Source organism: Xenopus laevis, chromosome 4S (assembly GCF_017654675.1).
Source record: "Xenopus laevis strain J_2021 chromosome 4S, Xenopus_laevis_v10.1, whole genome shotgun sequence".
In the NCBI taxonomy this organism is placed as follows: Eukaryota; Metazoa; Chordata; class Amphibia; order Anura; family Pipidae; genus Xenopus; species Xenopus laevis.
Genome location: NC_054378.1, coordinates 20,720,119 through 20,734,082, shown reverse-complemented (window position 1 = coordinate 20,734,082; position 13,964 = coordinate 20,720,119). Strand labels below are relative to the sequence as shown.

At 42.0% G+C, this 13,964-nt stretch overlaps 1 protein-coding gene across 5 annotated transcripts in view; it reads left to right on the top strand.

Moving 5' to 3' along the window:
- The window catches only part of nell1.S (neural EGFL like 1 S homeolog), a 328,272-nt gene that overhangs the window by 121,177 nt on the left and 193,131 nt on the right, over nt 1-13,964 (top strand). For all 5 annotated transcript variants that reach the window (XM_041591299.1, XM_018260318.2, XM_041591298.1 and 2 more), the window contains 6 exon segments: nt 3,308-3,380; nt 3,654-3,736; nt 4,253-4,387; nt 6,929-7,031; nt 7,891-7,964; nt 11,329-11,428. In XM_041591299.1, the coding sequence (XP_041447233.1) occupies nt 3,308-3,380; nt 3,654-3,736; nt 4,253-4,387; nt 6,929-7,031; nt 7,891-7,964; nt 11,329-11,428 (568 nt within the window).

Sequence of the window (13,964 nt, the reverse complement as noted above, 5' to 3'; positions counted from 1 at the left end):
CATATTTATGTAAAATACATTGCTAAAAGGGTGAACTGTCCCTTTAAATAGATTAAAGGAAAACCTGCATGCTCATAAAGCCACAGCCGGCAAATTGGATTAATGGAATATTTTTGTAACATCTGCTGTTTTGGTAACTCGGCTGCTCCATAACATCTGCAGATTGGAACCATATGTTTCTGGATGCACCGGCAACAACAACAACGGCAGCAAAAACCCCTGAAAATACTGTCGCACATCCTTCCATCTTAGTAGCGCAGGGATGTTAAAGTTAAGTGTAAATGTAACTGCTATTCAATGCAGTGTCTGTCTGGTTGTTTGTATTCTTTGCACTGCTGGTTCTGACTCCTGCAACAATGTAACTGCTGACACAGACTCAGAGGAGAAACGTAAATGACATTTACACATAACTATAAACCCAGTAAGAATGGATATTGGAAGAAAATATAATTCTAAGCAACTTCCCGTTAGGCAAAAAATTATTTTTGGGCATCGTTCCCCTTTAATAACATGGAAGCAGCACAAAGTAGACGTTGGCAGTGGCACATGAACAGTATATACATGCTGGACCAGGGCAAAAGTATTAGGCTTTGTTTTTAATGGTTCATAACAAGCTGGTGTCATACTGAGTTATTCCTTACCCCCCACTGGACTTGGCTGCCATTGGGTTTCAGTAATTTGTTATAGCGCTTAGATGGATCTATTTGCCTTGGGGTAATGAGGAGGCACCTGGGGGGGGTCGGCTATTTGTCAGTTGATTCCAGTGTTTTCTTTCAACTGCTCATAAAGGAAGAAGCAGCATCTGAACTAGCAAAATGAAATACGTTTTAAAGGGGAACTAAAGCCTAAAAAGGAATATAACAAAAATATTTTATACACATAACGTACTGTACCAGATCAGGGGTACAGCAGCCCTATAGCAGTAATGATTCAGGTCTTCAAAGTTGCCCCCCAGCAGCTCCCCATCTCAGATCTTGTTAAGCATCTTTTGTGTGTCAGTGGCACTGCACGTGCTCAGTGGGCGGCTGCTGGGAAGCTAAGCTTAGGGGGTGTGCACTGATTTCTATGCTGTCATTACTAATCAGCTTTGTATTGTGATTGCTATATTGTGTTTATCTGTATATTGTGAGTGTGTCCCTGAGCTCAAGTAAGTGACAACAGCCCAGAGTATGAAGAAAAGATGGGGCTTCATTTTGGGGGTGCAGATCTTCTCTGCTGAAAGGCTGAGAAGGGCCTTGGGCTGGTATTGGGGCCCAGAACATAAGGTGTAGCATTACTAGATGAATAATTTGTTGAGGTTAAGTTCTCCTTTAAAATGGTTATGCATCATCCTGTGCAAATGTGCCTTGGCACAAGGGTAACATTAGTCAGAACGTCGCCTGCCGGTTTGGAGTAAAAATGGCACAATTCCTTCAAACATCTAAGACAACCCCCCCTGATGGTTTATAGTCACATATTTCAACTCCGATCTTGTGGTTGTGCCAGGCCCGATGCCAATCTCCTGCCTCTTTCAAGCGGCTTAGATGGAATTTCAGCCTTTCGCTCATACGACGGCCGTCCTCGTACACGGTGCATTATTATTATGGAGCAGCTAATTTTCAGCCTTATTATCCCCACGGATTGAAATTCTCACCCGGGAGGAAGAATAACCCCTTATTACAATGATACAAATCATATCTGAATCCTTTCCAAAAGCTGTACATTTAAAGGGGAAATAGGAGTTCAAAAAAAAAAACAAGCTTGTTTTAAAGGGGTGGGTCCCCATTAGGTTAACTTTTAGTATATTTATAAAATGGCTCATTCTAAGCAGCTTTTCAACTGGTCTTAACCTTTTCCTTTTATCGTTTTCGAATAATTTGCCAACTCTTTCCAGCTTTTAAATGGGAGTCACTGACCCCACCTAGGCTACAAATGCATTGCTATTGCTACTTTTTATTATTCATCTTTCTATTCAGGGCCTCTCCTATTCATATTCCAGCCTCTTATTCAAATCAATGCATGGTTGCTAGGGGAATTTGAACCCTAGCAACCAGATGGCTGAAATTGCAAACTGGGAGCTGCTGAATAAAAAGCTAAATAACTCAAAAACCACAAATAATAAAAAAATGAAAACCAATTGCCTATTGTCTCAGAATATCACTCTAGTAAAGGGGTGAGCATCCCCTTTAAAGAGATACTGACACCAGAATGTATACCTTTTTTACATCTTAATATTGGCCTTCCATGCTACTTATAATTTTGCCATTAAGTATTTGCTCGATGCTTTTACATTGTGTTTGTCTGGGAGGGAGCTGCCATACTTCTGCAGCAGGAGTCTGTTAGCATTAGAAACTTAAACCGACAGGCTGAGATGGGACAGTCAGGTGTAGGAACTTCAACTAACAATTACTTCTTAAAATAAGTTTTTTAGTGTCAGTATCACTTTAAGAAACAAAATAAAGTTCAGTCGTCATTACTTGCCTTGCAGTACTTGTTCCCACCTATTGCCCGTGGCACCTCTTTCCATAGACTGCAATGAAACAGCGACACCAGCTAAGGATAAGCCAGTTGCTCAAAGGCATTAGCAGTTGGACAAAGTTTCTCTCTATATAAATATATTGATATTCATATCTCCATATGTGTGCCCAATATCTGCTCAGCCTGTACAACATCTGGCACGGGGGGGGGGGGAAATATCTGCAATGCAAATCCTGCATCATATAGTCTTCTGCCTGCGGGCGTTGCGGATGCTAGTAAGTTCACCCACTTGCTATAAATCAATGGAGTTAACAAGGCATCCTCTGCAAATTCTATTAACCTAAGACCTGAGATTCCAGGCGTATTTACTAACTCTTTAGCACATGATAACACCGAGGGGGGGGGGAGTTGTAGGATAATTAGTATTACTCTTATTTGGACTTTCTCTTTCCCCTTCCCCGATGCTACAGAGACAGGGACTATTGATTAAATAAAGCAGTACCTACACAATCAATAGCTGGACTTTAGGTGAAACTGAAACCTTGTCCAAGTCAAGTAATAAGAGTGACGCCCAGAACATTCCTTCTCTGTATATTTGTATTTATACATATGGGAGGAGGGAGGTGCCATATTGATTCCCTTAGACAGTACAGTATGAGGGTATAGCTTATTGTGTGCCCAGAACATTCCTTATCTGTATATTGGTATTTATACATATGGAGGGAGGTGCCATATTGATTCCCTTAGACAGAACAGTATGAGGTTATAGCTTATTGTGTGCCCAGAACATTCCTTCTCTGTACATTTGTATTTATAGAAATGTTGCTTTACTCTCTCTCTCTTTCCTAAGGGAGTCATTCAGGATGTGAAAATGATCTTCATACCCAATGGCTATATCACTCAGTGCCCAAACTTAAATCACAGTAAGTGAATTTTTATACATATAATATTATTGGGGGATATGCAAATAGTGATTATTATAAGTTGCCTCTGCTAAGTGGTATAATCACAGTAGAGACATCATTAGGCCAATGTGGGTATTTTACCCAAAATAAAGGGACTGAGCTGGGGTTGGTGGGTATATTGATGATGTCTCTCCCATTGACAAGCAGTTGGATTAATTTCCATTGGGAATCATGGGATTGGGTTCATTGCTGAAATCCATTGACAGCTATTTTGTTGTGTTTTCTATTGAGCTTGCCCAACCTGCAGTGATTTCCTGAGCCTGGTGCAAGGAATTATGGATTTGCAGGAGCTGCTGGCGAAAATGACAACAAAAGTAAGTATCGCTTGCTTCACTGCAGGCTGACAGCATGTGCCGGGGAATTGCATTCCGTGTTTATCCTAAATCTGCCGGCTGCATGCTGATGTGTTGATTCTACCCCATGACAAATTGCATGCTCCCATAGACGTACTGCATGGAGCCATTCAATCTGGGGACTTTGTTTAATTATCTGGTTTCCCTGGGATACCGTTTCTTATAGGGATAGTCTGGCTGTTACCATGTGATTGCCTAGAGCGCAACCTGTTTGTAAAGAGAACAGAAAGCTTCAGTCTCCTGTCATCAACCCCTTCAGGTCCAATTCAGGCCTAATGACCAGGTTTTGGGCTCAAGACAAAAAGGTCGCCCAGCCAAATTGGTAGATGGGGTAGCAGGAATTTTACTAAGCATTTCAGAGTAATGATTGACATTAAAGGTTTATAGGCTTTTTGAAGTACAGGGGAGGTTATTGCTGCACCTTATAATAGAGTCACCCGCACCCATGCATGACACCCCCATGTGTTTTATCTTTAGCTGAACTATGCAGAAAGCAGACTTAGCCAACTAGAAAACTGCCATTGCGAAAAGACTTGTCAAGTCCGGGAGGTGGTCTACAGGGAAAAGGACTCCTGGGTGGAAGATGATCACTGCAGGAATTGCACGTGTAAGGTAAGATGAAACAGATCAATACTACATAAGTGCCCTGTATGTAGATGTAAATGTAGAAGAAGAAAAGAGCCTGACTAGCCTGGTAGATAGACTTTAAATCAGTGCTATAACTGGATCAGTGCCACAGTACTAAAAATTTGCACCGTATTTGCAGCTACCTTACACTTTCCAAGGTACCCCAAACTGGGTTATCCTTTAGAGTTGGTAAATTATGGTTGTGTCTAGTTATTTTGGGGATGTAAAAATATAGAAGGAAAAAACCTGATTAGCTTGGTAGATAGGCTTTATATCAGTGCTATTACTGAATCAGTGCCACAGTACAAAAAAAATTGCCCCATATGTTCACCGTACACTTTCCAAAGTACTCCATTTTGGGTTATCGTTTAGAGCTGGTAAATTATGGTTGTGTCTAGTTCTCTTGGGGATGTCAAAAATCTAGAAAAAAAGAGCCTGACTAGCTTGGTACATAGGCTTTACGTAGTGTTATAACCAAGGGAAGCTTGTGTTATCACTCAAGGCATTTTAAATGACCTTATTGAATCAAGAGAACATTGTCAGCCTTTATAGCTCATTTCTGAACATCGAACTGCATAAACGACACGAACTTGAGCTTGACGGCCCATAATGCTCAGTTGCACGCAGAATTCTGTATGAGGAGGAGGTGCGGTTCACAGCTCTGCTAAATTCAGTGACGCAAGCACAAGTAGTATGTTTGACAGGCAGCACAGTTCCCTCTATCTTTAGCTGCCGCGTACAGTCACAAATGTATCGTTAGGAAAATTAGAAACAAGCCTTTAATTATAGAAGGATTGTGGCTTTGCATGTCAGCCATGATTCTCTGACTCTGTCGTTTTGATGAATGTACAACAGAAAATATTTATCATAGATTTTGACTTCATAGCAATTTTATGCTTAAAGGGGAAGTAAACCCAAACATAAAATGTTGCCCAATGAAAGAAAATGTCATTCTAAGCAACTTCCCAATATTCATTTATTCCTCATTCTCACTGGGTTTAAAGTCATTGCTATTGAAAGCAGCACCTGTCACTCTATTTTCTGCCCAAGAGATCCTGACTTCTGATACAATGTAGCAGGCATGGATTTGTGAAGAAGTATGAAAGGAGACTTCTGCTGCATTGTTTCAAGTGACAGAACCAGGGACAGTAATGAATGGATATTGGGAAGTTGTATCAGGAGGCAGAGGCAGCCGTGCAGAGAAGAGAGAGGGACAGACACAATGACAGTTACACAGAACTATAAACCCAGTGAGAATGAGGAATGAATGGATATTGGGAAGTTGTATCAGGAGTCACAGACAGCAGTGCAGAGAAATGGACAGACACAATGACAGTTACACAGAACTATAAACCCAGTGGGAATGAGGAATGAATGGATATTGGGAAGTTGTATCAGGAGTCAGAGGCAGCAGTGCAGAGAAGAGAAAGGGACATACACAATGACAGTTACACAGAACTATAAACCCAGTGGGAATGAGTAATGAATGGGTATTGGGAAGTTGTATCAGGAGTCAGAGGCAGCAGTGCAGAGAAAGGGACAGACACAATGACAGTTACACAGAACTATAAACCCAGTGAGAATGAGGAATGAATGGATATTGGGAAGTTGTATCAGGAGTCAGAGGCAGCAGTGCAGAGAAAGGGACAGACACAATGACAGTTACACAGAACTATAAACCCAGTGAGAATGAGGAATGAATGGATATTGGGAAGTTGTATCAGGAGTCAGAGGCAGCAGTGCAGAGAAAGGGACAGACACAATGACAGTTACACAGAACTATAAACCCAGTGAGAATGAGGAATGAATGGATACTGGGAAGTTGTACCAGGAGTCAGAGGCAGCAGTACAGAGAAGAGAAAGGGACTGGAAACCCATTATCAAGAAAGCTCCAAATTACAGAAAGGCCATCTCCCATAGACTCCATTATAATCAAATAATCCCAATCTTTTAAAATGATTTCCTTTTTCTGTGTATTAATATATACAGTCACTTGTACTTGATCCCAACTAAGATATAATTAATCCTTAATGGAAAACCCCAGGTCCCGAGCATTCTGGATAACAGGTCCCATACCTGTGTGTATATATATATATATATATATATATCTATATATATATATATATCTCGCAGCCCAAGGTTGCCAATATAAGAAAACATTTCTGTGTCAGCCATAGGGTTCACCCTACATCGATTAAGCTTCAAGTTGGTCTTGAGTAGCAAGGTTGGCAAATAGTTGTTCTACCTTATCTGCACCCCCCCAGGAGCCCAGCCTCACAGTTTGGGGCAGTGTTACTGGTGGCAGTGGGAGGCTGCTGCAAACCAATCCCCCCATCCCCAGTTCCTGGACATAAGTAGGTATATGGTAGCAGGTCCAATGAGGGCTGGGGCCCATCATGATTTCTCCAAATATCCCACTGACCCTGGGCCCCACTGTGCCATGTCCTTAGAGCCACAGTTTGCCCTGTTGTGGGGTATTTGCCTTGTAATTTAATGTCTCCTAATGACACTGCTTCTCTCTTGCAGAATGGAGCGGTGGAGTGTCGGCGGATGTTGTGCCCCCTTCTTAACTGCTCCTCCGATTCTCTCCCGGTGCATGTCGCGGGGCAGTGCTGCAAAATCTGCAGACGTAAGTAAAGCCCGGTTCTTATCTTAACCCAAAAACAGGTTATTGTGGTACTGAAGGGGGGCCTTTGGGTCAATCAACAGCGCTGGGTCTGGAGTTGGCACAGAATTTCTGCCATGGCCATTGGCCAAAGCTCAACTTCTGCAGTGAGAATTGACCTTAAAGGGGCATTGCAATTACCATTTATGAAAATACTTCTATAAAACATTGCCCCTGAAATATATACAGGTATGGGATCTGTTATCCAGAAACCCATTAGCCAGAAAGCTCCCAATTATGAAAAGGCCTTCTCCCATAGACTCCATTTTATCCAAATAATCCAGATTTATAAAAATAATTTACTTTTCGCTGTAATATTAAAACAGTAGCTTGTACTTGATCCCAACTCAGATATTATCAATCAGCCTATTGGGTTTATTTAATGTTTAAATAATTTTCGAGTAGACTTAGGGTATGAAGAAAAACCAGAAAACCCCAGGTCCCGAGCATTTTGGATAACAGTTCCCATACCTGTATAATGTATATAAGTACATTCACCTGCTTAGGTGATATTGTGGTGATAAAACCTGCAATAAAATGCTGATTTCACCCAGACACATTGGAAGTTACTGAGCTAACAGCTGAATTTATCCGCTGATCTGACAGCTACTCTGCCAAATGCCATTCCTTGCTGATCGGCGATAAGTGCGTCTAGCAGATCTCCGCTGCCGCCGCCTATTCCACTATCTTGTTCCTGTTCTCAGTATTGTTAGCGATTTTATTATTGCCTTTTAAAGGGCCCCTTCACCGTATTTTGTTATTTATTATTGTAATCAGTTTGATCTGGCAAATCCATACTAATTCTACTTTACTTTAATTGCAGCCAAATGTATTTATGGAGGGAGAGAGTTGGCGGAAGGTGACCGGATCCTCACAAAAAGCTGCAGAGAATGTAAAGTAAGTCTGTTGTTTGGTTACAGTAAATATAAAGAAGGGTGGGACAGACATGACCTATTAGAACTTAATGGGCTCAAAGCTACATATTTTAGAATCTGTAGTTCCCCAAAACACATGCTCTGTTATAGGAATCCCTTTAAATGTACATATATTCTACTGCTTATGCCATTTCTTAGTTGCTTAGTGCTTGAGAAAGGAAAGCTAGAGGAACGAGAAAACCAAACCATTGCATTTTTAAAAAAAGTATTAAAATTAAAGTTCCACTTCTGTCTTTCCTTTTTATATACAGAGATCCATCTACTTCCAATAGAAAAAAGGGCAAATATTTATACATGGGAAGATTTTAATGGCCAACACCGTTCCCTACATCAGAAGTGTCAGACTTGAAAGTCCAATATTTGGCCAGGACCCTTGTTGACCCTTTGGCCAGGGACCCATAAGCTTATGAAATGAGTACTGATATTGGAAGATCTAAGTTTCATTCAGCCATTAGTGGTTGTCAAACTTTTTCATTTCAATCCCCACTTGAAGGTCCAACCTTTGGCCAAGACCTTTGTTAACCCTTTGGCCAAGCTTTGGTCAGGGACCCCCAATGTCTTATGACATTGCTGATATAGGGAGACCCAAGTTTTTAACTATTCAGCCATTAGCAGTTGTCAAACATTTAAATTTTAATCCACACTTTAAGGTCCAAACTTTAGCCAAGACCCTTGTTGACCCTTTGACCAACCTTTGGTCAGGGACTTATGCAATGAGTACAGATATAGGAAGAGCTTAGTCTATCAGTCATTCAGCCATCAGTGGTTGTCAGACTTTTTCCACTTCAATCCCCACTTGAAGGTCCATCCTTTGGTCAAGACCCTTGTTGACCCTTTGGCCAACTTATGGTCAGGGGCTGGCTTATGAAGTGAGTATAGCTATAGAAAGATAATGGTTTATCTTTCAACCATGGTTTCAGCCATGGTTTCAAGAATATCTATGGCAGAAAATGCACATTCACCCCAAATCCCACCTGTGCTAGGCATTTTGATGTACTGTATGTAGGAGAGCAATGGTCATTGTCCACAATTTGTACCCTAACTCGCCTTCAGGCCTAATTCCCCCGCCAATGGTCCCAGGACCTTATAGGGGACAGTCCTACTGTTTGGGAACCACTGCTCTACACCAACATTTACATCAGTGATCCCCAACCAGTGGCTTGTGAGCAACATGTTGCTCTCTGACTCCTTGGATGTTGCTTCCAGTGGCCTCAAAGCAGAGGCTTATTTTTGAATTTTTGACGTAGCGGAAAGATTTGGTTGCATAAAAAACAGGTGTACTGCCAAACAAAAGCTCCTGTAAGCTGCCAGTTCACATAGGGGCTGCAAAATAACCAACCACAGCCCTTATTTGGCACTAGGGTTGCCACTTGGCCAGTATTTTACCGGCCTGGCTGGTAAAAATGATGGTTGATCCCAATGTTATTAATAGGGAAAAAAGATAAATATATAGGAAGGCCGTTATTTTTTTTGCAGAAAAGGTGGCAACCCTATTTGGCACCCCCATGGACTTTTTTTTAAATGTTTGTGTTGCTCCCCAACTCTTCTTACATTTGAATGTAACTCACAGGTAAAAAAAGGTTGGGGATCCCTGATTTACATTCTACATCCTGGTCAGCTTATAGAAATGCACAGTCTGGTGATTGTAGGGCAGACTTGAAAAAGGGCGTTGATTCCATGACTTCTTCTTCACAAGGGTCAGTTGAGGAGACACAAACAAATTGTATTGTGTATCCCAGGGGACCCATCCTTTACAGCTCTGGCCGTCCATCTGATTAACAGGTTGAGAGCTGATTGGCAATTACATTTTAATACATTTATGCCCCGACGGAGTTAGTGTTCTGACTGTCCCTTGACTCTTCCCTTCTCATAGGGTCAATATCACGACGTTCCAGGTGATAATGGTTTATGTTGCGAATAAAAGTGATTGTTTAGTGTCTCACCGGGCTATAAATCTCCCGAGATCTTGGGATTGATCTGTAGGACCCGTGGTTTCCTTGCTCCATCCTCACCGGAGGAAATAACTTCACCCTTTGCTCGTACGAACGTTGCATTTATTTCTCTGCGAAACTTTGTAACACACAGTGTGGCTTTGATCTGTAACAATTAGAACCTGTCATTGTCGTAACGACCTTATTTCTCCGGCATCCATTTGCATAGGCAGCAGTGCGCCTAATGGCAGTTATTATTAAATGGATACAAAGTCGGCGGCTTCAATGCCTCTCTGGACGTCTCTTAGGTTTATGGGTGTAAGATGTCACAGATGGGCTCTGCCTGAAGAATCTGCTTTAAATATTTCATGAATATTGGCTTGTGTTCCAAATGTGGTTTAAATGAAACCCATCCCTCATTCATTTGCATAAATGATGGTATGAGGGTTTTGCTTTGTTAGTTTGTTTTTAAATTTGTTAGTTTAGAGGGATGGGAGACATATTGGAAATGAAGGAATAGACGGGTGCCTGTGTTTGTACTCCAGAAACTCTAGTGTAACCATAAACCAGACCAAAAACCATTCCAATAACTTGGTACATTGTTGTATGTTAAAGCCTGTGCCTTCCAGCTCCACCCCGTTCTTCCTCTTCTAGGGACTGTTTGGTAGCCCTGCCTCCTCCAAAAATACAGGGGTGGACATATGAACTCATGAGCCATCCTAGACCTCAGGTCATTGGGGGAGGTTTGTAATGTCACAGAGAGGAGAGGGTAAGAGACAGTGAGAACTGGGCTAATAGTTAAAAAATCAGTTCATGACAATAAACAAATATACAGTTGCTTCTTCTGCTTGTGGCTTTTAAGTAAAATATGTATGGAATGTATTACTCTGTAGAGCTTATATATCCAGGGGCCAAATTGTACCCCCATAGAGTCTTCACCAAAAGTCCCCATAGAGTCCTTCTTCAGGTTTTTAGTACCTGGCTCCCATTCACCTGTTGATCCAGCACAAGGTGCTCCTTTCTTGCGCATCATGAATGCTATAGGGGGAACAAGCCTGCCTGGGGGTACCCCTTTGGCATCTGAGTAGGCCTCATACACAGACACAGTTGCCCTTTAAACATTAACTCCCTAAAACAAGACAATAGAATAATCAGATCAGCCGCAGAACCCTAAGAAGCCTCCCCCCGTTACTTAACACGGTGAACACAACAAGCAAATGGATTTGGGCTGGTCTCGCTGTTGTGTGGAACTGCCTTCCCTCTCGCAGCCGGCTATGCTCTAATCTGTTATTATAGGAAGAGAGAGGCACAATAGACACTGGGTGACCTTTACTGCTTGCAACCGTGTAACACATTTTGTCACATTCAAATGGTAACATTTTATTTGCTTTGCAGAACGGAGCATTACAGAAGTTAACGGAACCATGCCCGCCTCTTAACTGCTCTGAAGCGGATCAGGTTTTGCCGGAAAATCAGTGCTGCAGCGTGTGCAGAGGTAAGCGGGTTGTTACCTGTAATATGGATTTTGCGTTAAATGTTTTAAAGTTTTAAAGGCATAAGGAAAGTTGAAAACAGGAGCCAAATTGTTAGGACCCCCGAGCTAACCTATTGCCACTATGCATCTACATCTATATATATTCTATATAAATATGAACTGGCCTGGGGTACTTCTATGGGGGGCATAGAGGTGCCATTTATTCTCAGCTCCTAACTGCTCCTTGTTGTGCTCATTCCATGCTCAGCTGATATAAAGTGTATAGCCATAAAACAAGGCAGGATTGCCAAAGGAATTAGACACGTGAATATCATGGAATGTGCTCCCTCATTCAAAGAAAGTAGAGACAGTCACATGGGTACCAGGAAATACACTCCCTCATGCAAAAGAAGAAGAGACAGTCACATGAGTACCAGGAAATACACTCCCCCATGCAAAGGAAGCAGAGACGGTCACATTAGTACCAGGAAATATGCTCCCCCATGCAAAAGAAGCATAGACAGTCGGACGAGTACCAGGAAATACACTCCCCCATGCAAAAGTAATAGAGAGAGTATACACTCCCCCGTGCAAATGAAGAAGAGACAGTCACATGAGTACCAGTAAATACACTCCTCCATGCAAAAGAAGGAGAGACAGTCACATGAGTACCAGGAAATACACTCCCCCATGCAAAAGAAGCAGAGACAGTCACATTAGTACCAGGGAATACACTCCCCCATGCAAAGAAACAGTGACAGTCACACAAGTACTAGGAAATACACTCCCCCATGCAAAGGAAGTAGACACAGTCCCATGAGTACCAGGAAATACACTCCCCCATGCAAAGGAAATAGAGACAGTCACATGTGTACCAGGAAATACACTCCCTCGTGCAAAGGAAGTAGAGACAACCACACGAGTACTAGGAAATATTCTCCCCTGTGCAAAGGAAGTAGAGACAACCACACGAGTACTAGGAAATAAACTCCCCATGCAAAGGAAGTAGACACAGTCCCATGAGTACCAGGAAATACACTCCCCCATGCAAAGGAATTAGAGACAGTCACATGTGTACCAGGAAATACACTCCCTCGTGCAAAGGAAGTAGAGACAACCACACGAGTACTAGGAAATATTCTCCCCTGTGCAAAGGAAGTAGAGACAACCACACGAGTACTAGGAAATAAACTCCCCATGCAAAGGAAGTAGAGACAGTCCCATGAGTACCAGGAAATACACTCCCCCATGCAAAGGAATTAGAGACAGTCACATGTGTACCAGGAAATACACTCCCTCATGCAAAGGAAGTAGAGACAACCACACGATTACTAGGAAATGTTCTCCCCTGTGCAAAGGAAGTAGTGACAACCACACGAGTACTAGGAAATACACTCCCCCATGCAAAGGAAGTAGAGACAGTCCCATAAGTACCAGGAAATACACTCCCCCATGCAAAGGAAGTAGAGACAGTCACATGCGTAGCAGGAAATACACTTCCCCGTTAAGTAGCTACAATTTTCTATAATAGTAAATTATTTAGTTCCAGAAGTCCATTACATTTCACAGTATTACACAAGGCTCTGAGGTACAAGTGAACACCTATCATTTTGATGGCAATTAACCCTTAAAGTGGTCGTTTAGCTGACTACAGTTATCAGGCCGTAGATATTAATGTGATATATGCACATAACCTCCCACTGTTCCATTCGGCACTTTATAATTTTCTCTCTAACACTTGAAGCATAATAGGCAATTGCTGTGTATTGTGTGGGGGCTGTCAATCAATTTGGGGGTGCATAACCCCACCTCCTGTGCTAATGGTTCTACATTATTCGCCCTTCCAGGCAGATGGTTATTTGGATCTTGCTCTCTGTAAGAAAGAGAAATCCTACTCAGGGAGGGACCCTTCACCGTCTTTAATGGGAAATGAGATTTCTCAATGTGACAGGATAATGCAGTGATCTGGGGAGAGGGCAGCGGTGTAACTATTTAACCCTCTGTCTCTCCCAATCAGGCAACTCCAGCTGAATGTTTTTTAAAATTAAAAAAAAATATTAGAATTGTATGATAGTCAGTTCTACTCTTTGTTACATTCATGCGCCAGGCTGGGAAACAGATCGAATGATTCCACCGCCGCCTTTATGTGCCGCACAGCAGCAGTCGTGCCATCTTTTCTCTGCAAATGTCCCTTATAAGTGTCTTAATGTGGAAGGCGCACATTGCACAATAATATATCACTGTGGTAGAAAGGCACACAATGCCTCATATCTTTGGGCAACAAATGACTGTGCCGAACATTTTGGCAAAGAATATACAGGGATCTCAATAAAATGTGAAAAAACAAGAAAATAAAATGTATGCAAGGTGTAATGTGGACCCTTTCCAGTAGGGTTTAGCATAGTTGGAAATGTAGATCAGGTATTATCACAATAGAGAAAGTACAGGGAGAAACAGCAAAATGAATTAACACAATCTTGTTGGATTGAAGAATGGCTTCCATTGTGCATGTGAGATGATGCAGTAAAGCTCCAATATGGTCGATATAAAGAGTTGG